This window comes from Talpa europaea, assembly GCF_964194135.1.
Source record: "Talpa europaea genome assembly, chromosome: 2".
Taxonomy (NCBI): Eukaryota; Metazoa; Chordata; class Mammalia; order Eulipotyphla; family Talpidae; genus Talpa; species Talpa europaea.
This window is the reverse complement of record NC_140068.1, coordinates 110,958,223-110,978,259: the sequence shown is the minus strand read 5'-3', so window position 1 is coordinate 110,978,259 and position 20,037 is coordinate 110,958,223. Positions and strand designations below refer to the sequence as shown.

At 46.4% G+C, this 20,037-nt stretch overlaps 1 protein-coding gene across 1 annotated transcript; it reads right to left on the bottom strand.

Annotated features, from left to right (window-relative positions):
• Positions 1-10,079: 10,079 nt before the first annotated feature.
• Positions 10,080-17,581, bottom strand: TRIM10 (tripartite motif containing 10; the record flags this gene model as incomplete). The annotated part of the gene is made up of 7 exons (XM_084228456.1): positions 10,080-10,597; positions 11,647-11,679; positions 13,337-13,452; positions 13,777-13,799; positions 14,825-15,055; positions 15,639-15,734; positions 17,153-17,581. The coding sequence occupies 7 exons, from the start codon at positions 17,579-17,581 to the stop codon at positions 10,080-10,082; spliced, it is 1,446 nt and encodes a 481-aa protein (XP_084084582.1).
• Between the last annotated feature and the right edge of the window lie 2,456 nt (positions 17,582-20,037).

The window sequence follows — 20,037 nt, the reverse complement described above, 5'->3', positions numbered from 1 at the left end:
ACAGCTTCCCCATAATCCTCCCCTCTCGTATGCTTGTCTGTGTGATCCTCTTGAGTGTGAGCAGGGCTCACACAAATCAAAAACTGTGATACTTTTCTAATTAATGGAATATGGCAAAGGGGATGAGATGTCACTTCCATAACTGGGTAGTGATATATGGCAAAAGGGGGGAACTCACTTCCATAATTGGGTTATATTCTATGCATAGGGAATGGAATAGCACTTCTGTGACTGGATTATGTTATATGATAAAGCAGATGGGTTGTCACTTCAGTGACCTGTTACACTGTATAGGGCTCCCCTTGTGAGCAAACTCACTCTGAGACTCTCCAGAGGGCGTCAGTGAAGTGGCCCCATGGCAAAGACCAGCAGGCAGCCTCTAAAAGTTAAGAGCAGCCTCTGGCCTTCAGCCAATAAGAAGCAGAACCCAATCCTCCCTGGTGGCTCAAGGGGTTACGTCACAGCACTATGAAGCTATGGGCAGCCACTGCACATGAATTCGATCCCCAGCCAGGGAGCTACCCATGTGGTGCAGCAGACCTCTCCTGTCTCACCCGCTGCTCCCCTCAGCAGTGTATTTCAGTCAGTCTGCCTGTTCTGCTCCCCACTCTGTCTCTGGTGAATCCTCTCACCCCCCACAACTCTGGCCTGTACCCAGTTCTTGTATGTATAAATAAATAAGCCTTTAAAAAAATAAATGTGTATTAAAATACTAAGTTTTTGGTCAATTTTACAGAACTATGGATCACTAACACATTTGTGTATCAATTATTTGCACACATCTCACTTCTTTGGGTGAGTAAAGATAGTGCTTTGTGTCTTCAGTGTCTAAGACAGTGTCTGGCTCATAGCTGGTGTCCAGTGAAATTATTAAGTGCACGCATGAATGAATGAATACAAAGTACAGGGACTCTACTTGATACTCCAAATTTAATGTATTTATTGAGTCCTTGCTGAAATAGGAGGCACTGAGGAATATAACAAACACATAAAAGTATCACAATGAAGATCTGCCTTGTGACAAATCTGATAAATCAATTTGAGTTCAGGGCCAGTCCCAAAACCTACCACCTCTGTCACCCTGAGCTAGTTACTTAATCTCCCTGAACCTCAAAACTACACCTCTAAAATAAAATCAAGATAATGGACCTGTGGCCTGGGGCTGTTATAAGATTGTATATGCTAAGCACTACTTCAGTGCCTAACATGCTGTAAATATTCAAACGAGTTAATTCCATCCTTTTCTACTTCTCCATCCAGAAACTGATAATCTAGCTGTGGAACCAGGACAAACATATATGGAGTAACAAGAAAGTGTGTGATGGGTTAAACTGTCACAGTTGCTAAGTGCTGTGGAGATCAGAGCAGAGATGAGAGTGAAGATGGGTCAGGCAGGGTCATCTTTGAGGCAGAGGTGAGACTGGACAGCAGAAGAGAAAGGTGAGCACGTCCAGGCTGGGACAGCTCCACAAATGGAGGCTTGGGGGTGGGAAGAGCCATGGAACATTTGTAGAAAACAAGGAGACTGACCCTGTTAGTCTGAAATATTTGGGAAGGGGGTAGACCAGAAAGCAAGCAGAGAGACACCAAGGCTTAAGCAGCTACCAAAGGTTTTTGAGTCAGGAGTGAAGGGAGTAAGTAGTATTTAAGGAAAACCAGTCTGGATTCAGTGGCAGGTAGATTGAGGATTGAGTGGGGGTTGGGGGAGAGGAAGGAGACAGAGCCTAGCACACGTTCAGAAAGACAAAGGCAGCAAGCTATAGGTTTCAGAGAAACATGAGACCCAAAATCTAAGAACAAGACATTAGCCAAGGAAATCACACCCCTAGAGGTGACAGCTAACAATTCCCGTGTCCTAGTTGGTGTTAATGTCACGCATAGAATTTGAAGTATACGCATAGATACGCATAGAAGTATCCTGCCAGGAGTGGAAGGAGACAGGAGTTCCAAGTTCTTTTTGCATTGGAGAGGCAGGAAGCCTTCAGGGACTGCCAGGTCCACTGTCCTCTCAATGTGACTACAGATGATTGGGCCAGGTGGGCATCTGACTGACAGACCCTTGACCAGTCGAGTCTGTGATGTGGCCTCCAAAAGTGATCTTTTCAAAGAGGGACAAGGACAATTAGCTGAGCATCAGGTTCTCTTGGAAATTAAAAATACATCTATGGCAAGCTCATATCATGAACCAGTGGGAAGAGCACAGCAGAGCAAATCAGAGCCACTCAGTGGCCATATCCTGAGCAAGTGCCCTTGACCTGTGCTCCTGGGGGGACACAGGATAACACAGTCACCTCAAGTTGCCTTCTTCCCAGTTCCTGGAAGGACAACATACAGAAGTGTGTTATGTAATGGGACTTGGGGGTCAAAGCATCCACACCCACATGTCACCATTGTCTAGTGTCTGGTATGTGCTATTGCTGCGCCCCCACCTCCATATACCTCAGTTCTCTCATGTAAAAATGGGGATTTCAATAACAGAACCTACCTCCTAAGATTGTTGTAAGGATTGAACGAATTAATACATAAAAAGATTTGCTACTGTGACTGACCACAGTAAGCTCCATGTTATTATTAGCATGCCATTATTATTAGCATTTTTTTGAGTCTCCAGTTCCTCCTATGGGCACCTCCACACCACTCCTGCCACCCTAGCCATAGCTTCTTAGCTAATGGTGGAAAAAATCCAATTTTCCTTGTTTGCAAGCGTGTTGTTAAATAAACTTTCCTTCATTTGAAGTAACTTTAATGAGTCTCTGTCTTGGGCCTCCCCGCTGGCGCAGGGGTTGAGCACTGGGCTGCGAAGCTGCCCGCAGCCTCTACAGCACCAGTTTGATCCCCGGCCACCGACCGGCAAGGGTCCCACATGGCGTACAGACCTCTCCTTCCTCCTGTTGCTCCCCTCAGCAGTGTGTTTCATCAGTCTGCCTGCTCTGCTCCCTGCTCTGGCTCTGGTGAATTCTCTCACTCTCCTGTGCTTCTGACTGTACCCAGTGCTTGTATAAATAAATAAATAAATCTTAAAAAAAAAAGTCTCTGTCTTTGCGGTAGAAAGAGCTGCTACAGTGTAAGCTGTGAAAGGACCGAGTGTAAACTTACGGATGTCACAAGTGTGCACTACTCCTTTGGAGACTTGGCGAGGAAGACTGGGAATGGGGGAACCCAGAATTTAGAGGGGACCACATGTCCATACCCTGTGACAGGCAGAGCATGAAGTCTCACCAAGCTACCATATCTTGAAGTCCTTGTGTTTTAGGATCTATCCACACTCGAAAACAGGCAAAATCCCTCAAGGAGCAAGTACTGATCAGACAATAGGAGTATTTTTACTGACTACTGTTTTACTGACTAAAACTGACTAACAGTTTTACTTCTCAATGTAAGAAATGTAAGCTGTCTTTCTGAAGCCAAGCCTTCAGGGAGAGTGTGGTCACCAGAACCCACTAGAGCCCCTATTTCTTTATTTTTAATTATTGAGGTAGCATTGGTTTACAATACTGCATATCACCTGGGGGAGTAGATTCACCCATCCTTAGATGTGCATCACCCTCTTATACCCACCACCGAAGCACCCATATTCCCTTACTCTAAGCCACTGAACCCCACCTCCCATTTTTTTTAAGATTTATTTATTTATGAACTGGGGTATAGGCCAGAGTTGTGGGGGGTGAGAGGATTTAAGAACTGGGGTATAGGCCAGAGTTGTGGGGGGGTGAGAGGATTCACCAGACAGAGTTGGGAACAGAACAGGAGGATTGAGTGAAATACACTGCTGAGGGGAGCAACAGGCAAGACAGGAGAGTTCTGCTGCACCATGTGGGCTGCTCCCTGCCCGGCAGGGGATCCAACTCCTGCCACAGTGGCCTCGGACAGCTTCATAGGTAGCGTCATAACCCCTTGTGCCACCAGGGAAGCCCTTTAGTGTTTTCCATTATTTGGATAAATACCCAGGAGTGGAATTACTGGGTCATATGGTAGATCTATTTTTAATATTTTGAGGAACCGCCATGTTGTTTTCTATAGGGGCTGGACCAATGTACATTCCCAGCAGCAATGTAAGAGGGTTCTTTTTCTCCACACCATCACCAGCATTTGTTTCTGGGTTTTTTTGTTGTTGTTATTATTGTTTTTGGTATGGGCCATTCTCACTGGTGTGAGGTGGTATCTCATTGTGGTTTTGATTTGCATTTCCCTGATGATAAGTTAGAATGAATTTTTTTCATGTGCCCATTGGCTGCCTACAGTTCTTCATTGGAGAAATGTCTATTTAGTTCTTCCCATTTTTTGACTGGATTCTTTGCTTTCTTTTAATTGAGTTGCATGAGTTCTCTGTAGATCTTGAGTATTTTTTAAGATTTAATTATTTATGCATACAAGAACAGGGGTACAGGCCAAAGGTGTGGGGGTGAGAGGATTCACCAGAGACAGAGTGGGGAGCAGAACAGACAGGCTGAAATACACTGCTGAGGGGAGCAGCGGGTGAGCCAGGAGAGGTCTGCTGCACCACGTGTGTATCTCCCTGGCCAGGTATCGAACCAGTGCTGCAGTGGCTGCAGACTGCCTTATAGGCTGCGTCTTAACTCCTTGCACCACCAGGGAGGCCCTAGATCTTGAGTATTAATCCCTTGTTAGATGTAAGATGTGCAAATATTTTTTCCCACATAGTAGGATGTTTTTTCATTACAATGATAGTTTCTTTCACTGTGCAGAAATTTTTACTTTGATATGATCTCATTTATTTTTGCTTTTATTTTCCTTGTCATTGGAGTCAAGTCCCCAAAGACATCACAGAAGCCAGTATTGAAGTGTTTTGCTAATGTTTTCTCGTATGAATTTGATGGGTTCAGGTCTTACATCTAAGTCTGTAACCCTTCTTGAGTTGATCTTTGTGCGTGATGTTAGAGAGTTGTCTAATTCCATTGTTCTGCATGTGACTGTCCTGTTTTTCTAGCACCATGTGTTGAAGAGACTTTCTTTTCTCCACTGTATACACTTAGCTTCCTTGTTGTTGATTGACTGTTCATACAGATTTGTTCATATAGGGTTTATTTCTGGACTCTCAGTCTTGGCCCATTGATCTGTGTGTCTATTTTCATTCCAATACCATACTGGGAGTATGATACTTCCATTCCTTTTCTTTTTTGTCAAGATTGCTTTGGCTATTTGGGGTCTTTGTGGTTCCATATTAGTTTCAGTAATGTCTGCTTTGTTGATTTGAAAAAGTCTACTGAAATTTTAATAAGGTTGCATGGGGGCCTCCCTGGTGGCACAGGGTTTAAAGACACACCGCTATCAAGCTATTGACAGACACTGCAGAACAAGTTCCCTTAGCCTGCCAGGGAGCTAACCCACATGGTGCAGCAGACCTTTCCTGTCTCGCCCGCTGCTCCCCTCAACAGTGTGTTTTAGTAGATCTACCTGTTCTGCTCCCCACTCTTTCTGGTAAATTCTCTAACCCCCCACATCTCTGGCCTACACCCTAGTTTTTGTATGCATAAATAAATAAATCTTAAAAAAATAAGGTTGCATTGAATCTGTATATTACTTTGTGTGAGAAGACCTTTTAATAATGTTAATTATTCCAATCCATGAGTAGGAAACACTGTCCATTTCCTTGTTGCAACAGGAATTTTGTTGCCGATTTGCGGCGAGAACTCGATGAGGGACACAACAGTCGTGGAGCAGTTTTGCAAGGCAAACCTGCTTCTTGAGCAGAAGTTCTTGTGCCATTTATTTAAAGCACACAGGCTAGTAAAAGCTGATCATGCGACATGGTATGAGGAATAAGGTCCAGAGAGTGGGATAAGAATGGGGGACAAAGTTTTACAAGGGACAGGGAAGGGGAAATTGTGGCCATATGTCAAAAGACACTTGCGCCAGCAAAGTATGATGTTATCAAAGGCAGAGGTATCCCGAGACCGCCATAGAGATAGCCATGTAATCAGGTCAACAGTGGCCTAGGCATCCCCTGGCCTGCCTCCTGATACGGGCTATGCTCCATAGGTAGTTAAGGAATGCTCTGCTGTGATTTGCAGATAGCAAATAGGTCACAGTTGCCCATGAGTGGTCAACTCATAAAAATCCACATATCCCCCATTTGTATTACATAGTCTGGTAGCCCGCTCTTGGCAGCTACATGACTGGATGTAGACACAGCACCAATGGTCCTGTGTCACGCTGGAGGAGAGATGGAGTCCATAGAACTTGTTGAGTCCAGAGTCTAGAGGGCTTATTGATGTTCACCAAGATAGGCCTTGTATCTTCTATTTCTCTTTGCAATGTCTTATAAGTTTTATTGACTAGATCTTCTACCTTCTTTGTTAGGTTTATTCCTACTTGATACATTTTGATGGTAATTTAAATGGGATTGTTTTCTTGATTTCTTTCTCTTTCAGTTCATTATTTGCATGTAGGAATAAAACAGACTTTTGTATATTGATGTGTGGCCTGTGGAGCACCTATTTCTAAACAAGGCAGTGACTGAGTCTTAAGTCAGACATAGATTAAAATCCTGGCTACATGATCTTCGCTCAACAACTAAACAAAATTCACTTGATTGCATCTTTCTTCTTTTCAAAATCAGGTCAATAATAGAAATTATCAGCCTCCCTGGTGGCACAGGGGGTTGAGTGCAGCTCTGTGAAGCAATCCACAGCCTCTGCAGCGCAGGTTCGATCCCAGCCAGCCAGGGATCTGCCCACACGGTGCGGTAGACCTCTCCTGTCTCACCCGCTGCTCCCCTCAGCAGTATTTTCAGTCAGTCTGCCTGTTCTGCTCCCCACTCTGTCTCTGGTGAATCCTCTCACCCCCCACACCTCTGGCCTGTACCCCAGTTCTTGTATGCATAAATAAATAAATCTTTAAAAAAATAGGAATTATCTTGTAAAGTTACCAAGATTAAGTGCCCTAATAAATGCAAAGCCCTCTAGCTGGGCAGAAGCTTCATACACTTTTACCCTAGAGGCTAACAACCATTTTTATTTTAAATGAATTGTTTATTTATTTGCTTGTTTTTTTAAATTTATTTGTTTTATTTATTTAGTTATTTATTTCCGTAGAAGAATGAGGGCATAGGCCAGAGGGGCAGCGGTGTTGGTGAGAGGATTCACCAGAGACAGAATGGGGAGCAGAACAGGCGGATCTACCGAAATACACTGCTGAGGGGAGCAGCGGGCAAGACAGGAGAGGTCTGCTGTGCCATTTGGGTCAGCTCCATGGCTGAGGATGGAATTCAGGCTGTAGGGGTGACAGCACTGAAACTTAATCCCTAGGCCACCAGGGAGGCCCATAAGAACCATTTTTAAAGACCAAGATATAACCAATAAAAACAAATAGAAAAAAAATCCACTTTTTGGTGGACTCTCAGGTTTGGGGTCTCTGGATATGTTTTATCATTAATAGGAACATGTGTGTGTCTATCTTAATATACAAAATTTCATATGAAATACTAAGCACTCCCAGGGAAAAAAATTCACCTCCTCTACAATCCCTGTCTCCTGATCTTCATAAATTTTCCACCTGCTGAACTCAAGATAAAGAGTAGAACTCTGGTGACTTTTAAGCTTGGACCTCAATAGCCTGAGCCCTCTCCCTTTGAGGTTGCACCCTGCATGGTTCAATCTTTCCAGGGGCCTCCGTAGGAAGATGATAGGACTTTTTAATTTATATCTCAGCAGGATAAGCAGAGATAATATTAAAGAGAATGCCAGTGAAAGATATGTTTAGACATTAAAAAAAAAAGACATAACCAACAAGAACTAGAAAATAGAATGTGTTGATAATCTATGGATTTAAGCATCATGGATGGAAAATATATACTACTTTGTTTGGCCTGTGGTGATTGCATCTGCACTGAGCATGTGCAGACTATTTTTCCTTGTCCTTATTCCCTAAACAATATATGGTATAACAACTATTTTCAGAGTATTTACATTGTATTAGTTATTATAAGTATTCTACAGCTTACTTAAAGTATAGGGAGAATATGCATAGCTTATATGCATATACTATGCCCTCTTATGTAAGGGGCTGAGCATCCTTGGATTTGTGAGCTTGTCGTGGGTTGTGAAACCAGTCCCCTCTTGGATACTGAGGGACGACTATACATTTATTGTGCTTAATATTTAATAGTCTCTTGGCCTCCCTGGTGGTTAAGACACAACACTATGAAGCTATCTGCAGCCACTGCAGCATGAGTTCGATCCCTGGCCAGGATGCTGATCCACATGGCGTGACAGACCTCTCCTGTCTTGCCCGCTGCTCCCCTCAGCAGTGTATTTCAGTAGATCCGCCTGTTCTGCTCCCTGCTCTGTCTCCGGTGAATCCTCACACCCACAGCATTTCTGACCTGCACCCCAGCTCTTGTATGCATAAATAAATAAATCTTTAAAAAAAAAGATTTAAGGGCCTCCCCGGTGGCCCAGCGGTTGAGCGCTGGGTTGCGAAGCTGCCTGCAGCCTATGCAGCTCCGGTTAGATCCCCGGCTGCTCCCCAGCCACCGGAGGAGGGTCCCGCATGGCGCGCAGACCTCTCCTGCCGCCTGCGGCTCCCCTCAGCAGTGTACTTTGGTCCTCCTGCCTGCTCTGCTCCCTGCTCTGGCTCTGGTGAATTCTCTCACCCTCCCATGCTTCTGACTACCCAGTGCTTGTATGTATAAACAAACAAACAAACAAACAAACAAACAAACAAACAAATAAATCTTAAAAAAAAAGATTTAATAGTCCAACTTCAGATGACTGAAATAATTCTCTAAATTCTAGGCAACCATGTTTATTGTTCATCTCTACCCTAGAATCAGCACCAGGGTAGGGGATTTCTTGTCACCAATACTCAGCTTCTCCATCACACACACAGCCACACCTCCCACCTGGCTTCCTGTCTCTCCCAGAGCTCTTCACCCCAGAGCCACACATCTTCAAATCCCTAATCCTCTCCCTTCTTCCACCTATCCTTCATATCGACTTCTGACAGCCTTTTGGGTCAAAGGTCACAGGTCATCCATTCATCCCCTTCCTCCACCTGGGATTCTTCTACCCAGCTCAAGGGTGCCAATGGTGCTGTCACTGCCCCCACAGTTGAGCTATTTGAGACTCATTCCTTTCACCATCTCATTCCTCCACCTCAGCTGGTGATTAGCAGATCGGGAAGATCTTCCTGAGGGGTTGAGTGTGGCCCTTGTGTTGTGGTTTATGCTCAAGTCTCCCTGTCCTCTCTCCCACGAAGACTCCAAATCTTCATTTCAGTTAGGTGTGACACTCCCAGGAGGCAGGAGGCACTGAGAGGGGTCAGGCTTGGGGGGCACCCATCAGGGGCAATGGACATGACCTGGTGGCCCATGGGTCACAGACCAGCCACCAGTTCTCTGCTGCTCCTTCTTCCTAAGATGCTCCTTCCCTCTTTCCCTCAAACACTAGACTCATCTTTAAGACTTCAGAAATCCATCCCAACCCACTTCCCTTCCACACCCGCAGGCTGGGTCACACCCCCAGGCTGGGTCACACCCCCACACTGACACCAGGTCAGACCCTTATCGCAGCACCACCAGGCTGTGGTGTAATTTCTTCTCCATGTCTCGTCCCATTGGCTCTTTTATATACAGGACACATTTTTTCTTTTAATTTCATAACACTAGTAGCTACCATACTGATTGGTTTATAGTTAACACACAGTGTTTCCTGAGGATATGAGTAAAATGAAGCCCCCCCCCTTTTTTTTTTGAGAAGCAGCAACAAGATGAAGAGGCGGGGGGTGCTTTGTTTAATATCATACAGTTGGTTGGTTACAAGGCTCAGTCTAGAATTGGGTCTTCTGGCTCCAAATCGGGTGTTCCTTCCTCTCACGGTTGATTCAGTGCCTGGAGGGGCTGCTGGTGAGGGGTGGGGTTGTCAGCACCTTCCCCAGACATCCTGCCATCCACTGGGCACTGAGGGAAGGGCTGGACCAGCAGCCCACCATGCCTTCTTGCCGAAGTCCTGACTCCACCACATCATCTAAAGCAGTACTTTCTGTTCCAAATAGTCCAGGTGATCCAGCCATGGTCAAGTCCATATGGCCCTCTCTTACACCACTAGAATTATACCCTCTCAGGAGGTCAGGGAGAAACTGGACCCTCGGCCCCAGAGTCCAAAGAAGGGAAAGACCTTCTGGGTGAAGGAGGCAGTGAAGGTGTAGATGGGCTCCTGGGTGAGAGCGTTGACAAAGGTCACCCAGCCCACCTCATAGTCCAGCGACACCCGCACCTGCCGGGGCTGCTCCTCGAGGGCCAGCCGCGTGGGGAAGGAGCCCAGGGCCGACACAAAGCCCCAAGCCAGCCTCACGGCCCACACCCCCTCCTCGGGCCGCATGCGCAGCTCCCCCTTCCGCCGCGCATCCTCGCTCACGATGCCCAAGGTGCAGCTGCCCCCGTGGGCCAGGTCTACGCTCACCACCCACGTGTGTCTCCCCCCCGTGAAGCCACCGTGGGTGAGGACACAGGTGGCCCGGTCAAAACGCTGAGGGTTGTCTGGTGAGTTCTGCCATTTATAGGAGAACCGAGCCCTCTGGAGGTCCTCGGACAAGAGGAGCTTGGGGTGGGAAGTCTGGGGGTCTAGAGAGAGCTGAGCTGTGGGGAAAAACCAAAAGGGACACATCAGCAGACACGTTATCACCCCCAGGAAAGGCCTAGAACTCCCCATGACGCCACATGTTGGTGTTATCACCAACAACGTCAGAGGCCATGGGATAGGCAGCGCAGGTATCACCTGGGAACTTGCCAGAAATAGACTCCAGACTTCACCCTCACCACCTGCGACAGAACCCGCATCTGACTAAGATGGCAGGTGATTTGAGCACGTGTTAATGCCCGCCTCCGAGCCCCGGTAGCCCGGATTGCGCTGCCCTCCCCCGTCTGTTCTGTGCAGGTCTCTGGGAAGCCGCCTGTCCCTGCAGACCCGTCCGCTGCCAGTGTGGCTTCCACTAGGGGCGCCTCCTGCCGCTGTATCTCTTATCTCCCAGGGCAGGCAGGCAGGCGAGAGTTCTCCCTCTTGGTCCAAACTTCACGATTCCTCCCCAGGCACTTAATGACTCATTAATAGTCTTTGCCCAGGGCAGGCTCCTGGCTCTCCCGAGGTTATTCATTCTGCCTTGGTAATTCTAAATAGTCTGTTTTTTTTTAACATCAAAAACTTCTGTAGACCTTGCATAGTGTTATTTTTACTATCCACAAGCTAAGAAACAATCATAAACTCAGTGCCCTAATGACAGAGCTCCTTCCTACAGAGCTCGGACCTCCCTAGGAGACTGGGCACCACCCCCACCATGGGGCCCATTCTGCCAGCCCTTCCCCACCCACAGGCTGGCCCTCTTAAGTCTCACCTAGGATGGCCCTAATAATGGATTCTAAGCCCTGATGAGAGTTCCCCACATCCAGGAAGCCTTTTCTGATAGGCCTTGTCCTGCTTGTCCTCTCATCATGCAAGATCAGAATGGGAGCTACCTGCCAGCTGTGTGGTATGTGTGTACCTGCTCTTCATGGCTCTCTCTAGGTCTTCCAGTGGCACAAGTAAGTGTGTGTGTGCGTGTGTGCACATGCATGTGTTTGTGCATGCCCACCTTGTCTTCTTCCATTTTAGATTGCTCACTCCCTCCCATCTGACACAGGCTGCTACGTACCTGGCTCATAGTCCAACTCAAAGCTAAGTTTTTCTGTAAAGAGGAAATAAAACAGGATGAGATTTAATTAATTTCACAAAATCATAGAACATTTAGTAATGAGAAAACTAAGACCCAGAGAAGGGAAGAATGAAGAGAAGAATGGACGCTGGGACCCCCTAGACCTATGATTTAGCATTTGCTACAACTCACATATCTGGGGGCCTCCCTGGTGGTGCAAGGGGTTAAGACACAACCTACGAAGCTGTTTGCAACCACTGCAGTGAGAGTTCAAGCCCTGGCCAGGGAGCTACCCTCATGGTGTAGCAGACCTCTCCTATCTTGCCCGTTGCTCCCCTCAGCAGTGTATTTCATCATTCTGCCTGTTCTGTTCCCCGCTCTGGCTCTGGTGAATCCTCTCACCCCACACACTGCTGGCCTGTACGCCAGTTCTTGTATACATAAATAAATAAATCTTTAAAAAAAAAAAAAACCCTCACATTTCTGATTCAGATGGGATGGGGCAGGGAATCTGCTTTTCTAACAAGTTTCCAGCGGTGTTAATACTGCTGGTTGGTTGTGAGTGCCACTCTGGGGCCCCTAACTCTGTGTTGGTGGGACCATGTCTGCCTGCTCACCTTCGTATCCTCAGTGTCTCGTATAGAGCCCAGAGTTCCCCACATCGAGGAAGCCTTTTCTAATAGGCCTTGTCCTGCTCTGTCCTCTCATAACGTAGATCAGAATGGTAGCTTCCTGCCAGCTGTGTGGTATGTGTGTACCTTCTCTTCATGGCTCTCTCAAAGGCCTTCCACAGGCACAAGTGAGTGTGTGTGTGTGTGCACGCACATGTGTTTGTGCATGCTCACCTTGTCTTAGCATAGTAAATGCTCAAGAAACACCTGCTGACTGAATGGTAAGTGGGTTAATATATTTCTCATTCTGCTTGGACATAATTTTAGTGATAGTCAAAGGTCAGTCTCTGATAAGCAGAAGTCCTTCACTGCCAGGGAGTACTTGCAGGAAGTGGACCTGTGGGAGAAGCTCGTGCAGGGTGATATTTTTGTGGGTGAACCATTTAGAAATAGGTGGCATCATTCATGATGTCATGTGAGGGATGGGGAGGTGCTGTCAGAGAGTCACATTCCTGGTCTCATTTCAAACCCACCACACCCTTTCTTACACAACTTCCTGTTCAACAAACGGGAGCACAGCCCCCAAAGGAGCAGTCCAACTCAGACCCAGATTGACAGGAAGTGAGAGAAGGAGGAGGGAGAGAAGCCAGTTACCATAGGGCACAGGAAATGCTGCTTGTTCTTAGTTAAGAATGTTCACTATGAAAAAATTATCTTATGCTACAAATGCCCCTGTGGATTTTTTAAGTTCTTGAGAATGACAGATCCTCTTAGTCATTATTTCTTATATTGCTTAATGCCAATTGATCAGATTTGTTGTATGATTTTCAATTTTTTTTTTTTTTGCTTAAGTATTTTTCAAATCAGCTAAATTTTCCCCAGAAATCTTCACCTTTATTATCTCTCCTCACTGTTACATTATCCTGATAAGGAGATCTTAGAAAGATTCGCAAAGAAGGAAACCAGGGCACAGAAAGTGTACAAGCCCTGCCATAAGTCACACAGCACTGGGCAGTGGAGCACCAAGAGGGAGGACATTCACGGAGCCTGTGCTCTGAGGAGGCCTGGGGTGTTCTTACCCAGAAACATCTTCATCTCCCTCTGCAGTGGGAGGGCCTGTTGGGGGAAGTCCCGAATCCTTTGGCCCAGCTCACGTGACACAGCCTCTGGTTTCCGGCACTTTCTGGTTTCACATCTGGAGGCAGAGAAATGGCAGGGCCTGGGAATTATCCTCCTGAGCAATGCCTTCAGACTCAGCCAGCTGTCTTCTTCTAGGTGGGCATGAAGGACCCCAGGTGGACATCCTTCCATTAGAGTGGACCCCATTATCTACTCTTGGGCAATGCTATGCAGGGGTGTATATCTACAGCTGAATGTGGGGAGTGCAGTTGAGTAGATGAAACTTTACCTGTGGCTTTTATCCTAAATATGAGAATGCTGTACATTTGTATAGCAGTAATTAGGATGTTGTGCATGTAGGTGCATGTAGGTGGGAAAAGAGAACAATTACATCGCTTACCGTATTAGAGTACTTCTGATATCCTAGGAGAAAGAGAGAGGGCAGGGATTCAGTTTCCAACCTCCCCTGTCCACTTTTCTTATAACTAAAAAAAAAAAGACAAAATACCATATTCCTAGCTCTGGATAGAAAAAGGACACCAGATTTGTATGTGAAATATAGAGAAACCAAACAAAGGATCAGACAAAAAACAAACTGTAAAACCAGCCCTTGAAAACCAACCATAAATCTGTGACATCCAGAGGAGAAGGGGGAGGAGGAGGGGTGAGAAGAGAGTTGGGGGAGCACAATGGACTATGGTGGAGGACTATGGTGGGAGCACTGTGGTGGGAGCACTATGATGACTACACCTGAGGGGGAAATCTTATACCTCCAAAACACTTTTGACAATGATGTAAAGCAATGTTAAGTAGAGAGGGAGAAAACATCAGTGCCATAGAGTCACAGCATTTGGGGGTTCACAAAGCTTCAGGGCTCTTAAGCTCAACCCCTTTATTTTATAGACCCACATGGTGAAGTGACTGGCCCCTGCTAGTCAGAGGCAAAGGCAAGTCCCATCCCAAGATCTCAGATTCTCAGTTCCGAGTGTGTCTTGCCAAATCAGGCTGCCTTTCTGATGCCTTGTTGGGGCACCAATATCTCCCCTCCGGTGCAAGAAAGTGAAACAAACTAGGAGGAACTTCCTGGTTGGTGGAAGGAACAAGAGACAGTTTGTTTTGAATGGAGCACTTGACACTTGTTTGCACAATACGTGAAGCTTTTCAGAGTCATACTTTCACTTGCATTTTACTGTTGGGTCCTCACAAATCCTCTGGGAGTGAATTAGGAAAGAATCTTCCCTATTTAATGGATGGTGGGGTGGAGAGACTGAAACCGGGGAGTAAAGTGACCTGGGGAAGCAAGAACTAGCATCAGGACTTCTGATCCTGTGACACATTTTCCACTTGGGATGCAGAGACATATGCAGGAAGGAGTGCGGGCTCGGATAAGGCGAGGCTGCAGCAAATTACACGCAAACCCAGGTGGGCGGGACGGGGCCAGGTCTCACCGTCAGCAGCTCCCTTGCTGGCTTCTCTTTCTTCTCTTCCAGTTCTGCAATCAGAGCACTAAACCGACAGATCTCCCCAGTGACCAGCATGTCAAACTCATCCCGTTGCTTCAAGATGTCCCCATCCAGCTTCTCCAGTTGGGCTAAGAGGATGCTCTGCTGTTCCTCCAGGAACTGGCTCAGATGTGCAAACTCAGAAATCACTTTTTGTCGCTTGGTGGCCAACTGAGTCTGAGTGGGCAGGAGGAGTAGCCAGAAAGAAGTTATTCCCCTTCCTTCTTCACTTTCTTACCTCCTCCAATTTTTTTTCCCCTCTCTTTCCTTTTTTAATTAGTTTATATGACCCAGATGCACATCCTCTGAAGCTTGGTAGTAAAATCAGAACCCCCACCTTGCTGCCTGGGTCCCCAAACAGACTGGGAACTGTGGTTGGTTTCCTTTCCACCCCATGACATTTCTGGGAGCTAGACTACCCACACTGCAACTTCTAAAAGAGTGGGGTTCAGAAGAGGTGTAGGGGAGGTGGTGGTTATACCCTACCCTCCAAGTGGCACAAAACACACCCTCTGCATGGTACCAAGCTGCATTACAGGCACAGCCCCTTCAATCCTTACAGCAAGTCAGTGCAGTAGCCATGATTATTAATCTCCACTTTACAGATAAGTAAAGTGAGGACAGAGTGTTGCTTGAGGTCAGTGATCTAGTCTGAGTTAGTGCTGAGTCGGGACTCACATGCAGATGACTCAAGCCTGTGTTCCAGGGAGGCATCTGGCCCCGAGGAAGGGGTAGGCTTGGGGAAGGGATGATGACTTACCAGGAGGACTTGTATCCTTTGATTTTCTCTTGACTGGATTCCTTGAATCTCATCTCTCTCTTTTCTTAGACACTCAAGACACTTCTGAATTTGTTCCTGGAGAAAAAGAACATAACATACTTAAGATGGAAACAAAGATTAGCTACCTGGTGGCGCAAGTAGTTAAGCACAGTACTGTGAAGATATCCACAGCCTCTGCAGCACCATTTTGATCCCCAGCCGGCCAGGGAGCTAACCCACATGGCACAGTAGACCTCTCCTGTCTTACCCACTGCTCCCCTCAGCAGTGTATTTCAGTCTGCCTGTTCTGCTCCCCACTCTGTCTCTGGTGAATCCCTGGCCTGTACCCCAGTTCTTGTATGCATAATAAATAAATCTTTAAAAAAAAAAAAAACAGATTTGTTGAGAGGTGCCATGTCACCCAACTCTGCTTGGAGGGTGTGGGGGTGACCCAAGGGACAATGCCTGGGCCTGCACTGCCCTTGAGAGTTTACTCTCTTTGGGTTTTGTTCCTCTTGCTTTTGTCCTCCACCGATTTTGATCAGAACTCTCCCCCTCTATCCTGTGCCATCACAGGCTATGACTTGCTGTTTTCACCCAAGCCTTCCTTGTTCCTAGGTAAACACACTAATCTCTTTTGCCTTTGGCAAGTTATATCTAGGGTCTGTCCTGAGCTAGAAATAACCTCTGAAATTATTTCAACTTTCTCACATGTCCTAAAAAGAACATTCAAACAGGCCTTTTGGTGGATGGAATAATTTTCTGTATATGATTCTGGATGGGGAGAAGAAATTTGGATGCTAAAATAATCGATGAATTGTTTTAAAAATTGCATGCTGTAGAATAGCGTTAAGTCCGGTACACATGCATAAATGTCCTCAGAGGTACATTCAGAAATATATATAAAGTTCTTACCATCAAAGATCAGTAACAGATTGACACAAACACACAGATACCCACTTGTTATAAAACATAATACATGAATTCATAATACATGAACAACAAAAACCCAGCACATACTCATTTAATGAGAAAATTACATCTCACATATATTACACAACGTGCATACGTAAATATTATTTTCCCACAATATGAGCATTCAGCTACACATTTACATACTCAGACAGTCAGACCTCCCATTAACACCCCACATGCAATAAACATGCAAGCATCAATACATATTCACACCATTTGTACAATCATTCCCTCGAATACAAACCCAGACGTCCTCACACAGACCTGATCAACCCATGACACAGACACACACACTCTTCAGTTGTTCATTCATCCAACAGGTGTTACTGAGCTCCTATTATGTGTTGGTCACAAAAAAACAAGATAAAACTCGCTAAAATACAAACACGTGATCTTCCAGGCCTGGGTCTGTTGCCTGCGTGATGATAGAAATAGGCAGATAGAGTTTGGCTTCAGAGGCCCAGATCACTGCCAGCTCCGCTGTGGTTCTTAGCCCAGTCCAGCCCCAGCGCACGCAGAGAGCCAGCCCCGGTTCCTACCCTGTAGGGCCCGGCCGCGTCCTCCAGGAAGCGCACGGTGTGGGCCCGGTGCTCCCAGGCCTCGCGGCACACCACGCACAGCTGCGCCTCGTCGTCCTCGCAGAAGTAGTAGACCTTCTCCCCATGATCCCGGCACACGTCCTCCTCCTGGGCCCCTGGCGCGGCCACCAGGCGCAGGCGCTCGATGTTCTCCACGACGCTGGCCAGCTGCCAGTTGGGCCGGAAGCTGCCTGGGCGGAAAGGCTCTTTGCACAGCGGGCAGGTGGAGGGCTCCTCAGGGTCCGGGCCGGGGATCTCCAGGTAGCGGGTGAGGCAGCCCCGGCAGAAGTTGTGGCCGCAGTCGATGGTGACCGGCTCCCGCAGGGTCCCTTGGCAGATGGGGCAGTTGACCTCATCTGCCAGGCTGGTCACAGAGGCGGCCGAGGCCATGGAGCCGCTGCACCTGCCGTCTCCTCGGGGTCACCCCCTCTGCTTGGAGGAGAAGGGGCTGGGATAACAGTGAGAAGACACACCGCATCACATAGCACACGCATGCACTCACACACATCTTAAATACACACCGACACCCTCATAGTCACACATGTAAACACTGTGTGCAAGGGCAAGACACACACTGGCTGCTCTGGCAGCCAAGGCTCTGATGTTCTCCTCCCAGAGGAACAGGCACAGCCTTCAACAGCGGAGATGAAGTAGCAGCGGAGGAGGAGGAAGGGCTCACGGTCTCCAAGATGACTCAGTTACTCCCTGTACTGGTGCCCAGGACCTGGGCTCACTGCTCCTTCCCGTCCATCTGAGCACACTCACAGGAGAAGGACAGTGGTGGTGTCTTTACTGTCCACAAGTTGAAAGAGATGGTTCTCTGGGGGCAGGAGAGAGTTGAGATAAGGAGGGTGATGCCACCCCAGTCTCCCTGCAGTATGACCAACTGTCTCCAGGGAGATTGGAGTTATCAACCAGTCCAGGAGTGTGTGGGGACCCAGATAAGTTCATGGTGCCCAAGGGGAACACTGCACTGTCAACCTCACCAGTGATGCACCAGCCATCTGCCCTAGGGTTCCAAAGAGGTTGGAATGTACCCATGTTGGGAGGAGAAAGAAAAATAGCAACCACCAGTATTTATTTATTTATTTTTAAGATTCATTTATTTTTGCATGCAAGAGCTAGGGTACAGGCCAGAGGTGTGGGGGGTAAGAGGATTCACCAGAGACAGAGTGGGAGACAAAATAGGCAGATTGACCAAAGTACACTGCTGAGGGAAGCAGTGGGCGAGTCAAGAGAGGTCTGCTGTGCCATGTGGGTTGCTCCCCAGCAGGGAATCGAGCTTATGCTGCAGAGGTTGCATCTTAACCCCTTGCGCCACCAGGGAGGCCCGCCACCAGTATTTACTTGTGATGGATATATACCTCATTTGGGTGTAAGCAATTTGAATTATAATCTTATTGAGCCCTCCAGTCTTTTCTATAACATTGACCCTATTGGGATATTATCGGCTTCTGGCAGGTTATTTAGCTTGCACACGGCACACAAGAAGGAAGGTATACTACACTCAGCTCTGGGTGTTTCAGAGCTGTGCCATCCCAACAGAAATACAATACAGATCACATGTGAGATTTCAATTTTCCTTCTATATAGACACTTTTCTTTTACACATATACATATAAATTATTTTATTTTATGTAATTCTTACATCATTTTTCATTTTCGCATAATGTTTGCATTTTCATTTTGGTTATATTCCCCATATAATTCCCACCCTCTTTTTCTGACCCTAATCCTTCTTCTCCTTCCCCCGACCCCTATTATAGTGTGTCTCTGGTCTATAATTCCTTGTTGATTTTGATTTTTACTTTATTGCAATTAGTCTTTTTCCTGGTCCCTTGTTTAGGTTTCCTAAATTCCTGCTATGAGTGAGATGATCCAGTACTTTTCTTTTTCTTTCTGGCTTATTTCTCTGAGCATGATCCCTTCCAGCTCCATCCACATTGCTGCAAATGGCATGAGTTTATCTTTTTTGATTGCTGAGTAATATTCCATTGTGTATATGTACCACATCTTCTTGATCCAGTCATCTATTTTTGGGCATGTGGGTTGTTTCCATAGCTTAGCTATTGTAAACAGTGCTGCTATAAACATAGGGGTGCAGGTGCCCTTTTGAATTAATGTTTCTGTGTCTTTGGGGTAAATACCCAGGAGTGGAATTGCTGGATCATATGGAAGCTCCATCTTTAGCAGGTTGAGGAATCGCCACACAGCTCTCCATCGTGGTTGGACCGTTTGCACTCCCACCAGCAGGGCAGGAGAGTTCCTTTTTCTCCACATCCTCACCAACATTTGTTGTTGCTAGTATTTTTAATATGTGCCTTTCTCACTGGTGTAAGATGGTATCTCATGGTAGTTTTGATTTGTGTTTCCCTGATTACAAGTGATGTTGAACAATTTTTCATAAGTCTGTTGGCCACTTGCTTTTCCTCCTTGGAGAAGTTTCTTTTTAGCTTTTCTGCCCATTTTTTGACTGGATTATTTAGTTTGTTTTTGTTGAGCCTCATAAGCTGTTTGTAGATTTTTGTGATCAGTCCTTTATCGTTAGTGTTGTGTGCAAAAATTTTCTCCCAATCGGTAGAGTGTCTCTTTGTTTTGGTTTCTGTCTCTTTTGCTGTACAGAAGCTCTTTAATTTGATGTAGTCCCAGCTGTTTATCTTTGCCTTCACTATACTGCTTTGGGTGATGTGTCTGTAAAGATGTCTTTGAGGTGCATGTCATGTAGTGTTTTGCCTATATTTCTTTCTATATATTTTATGGTTTCAGGTCTTATGTCTAGTTCTTTAATCCATTTTGAGATGGTTTTTGTGTATGGTGTGAGGTAGTGGTCAAGCTTCATTCTTTTG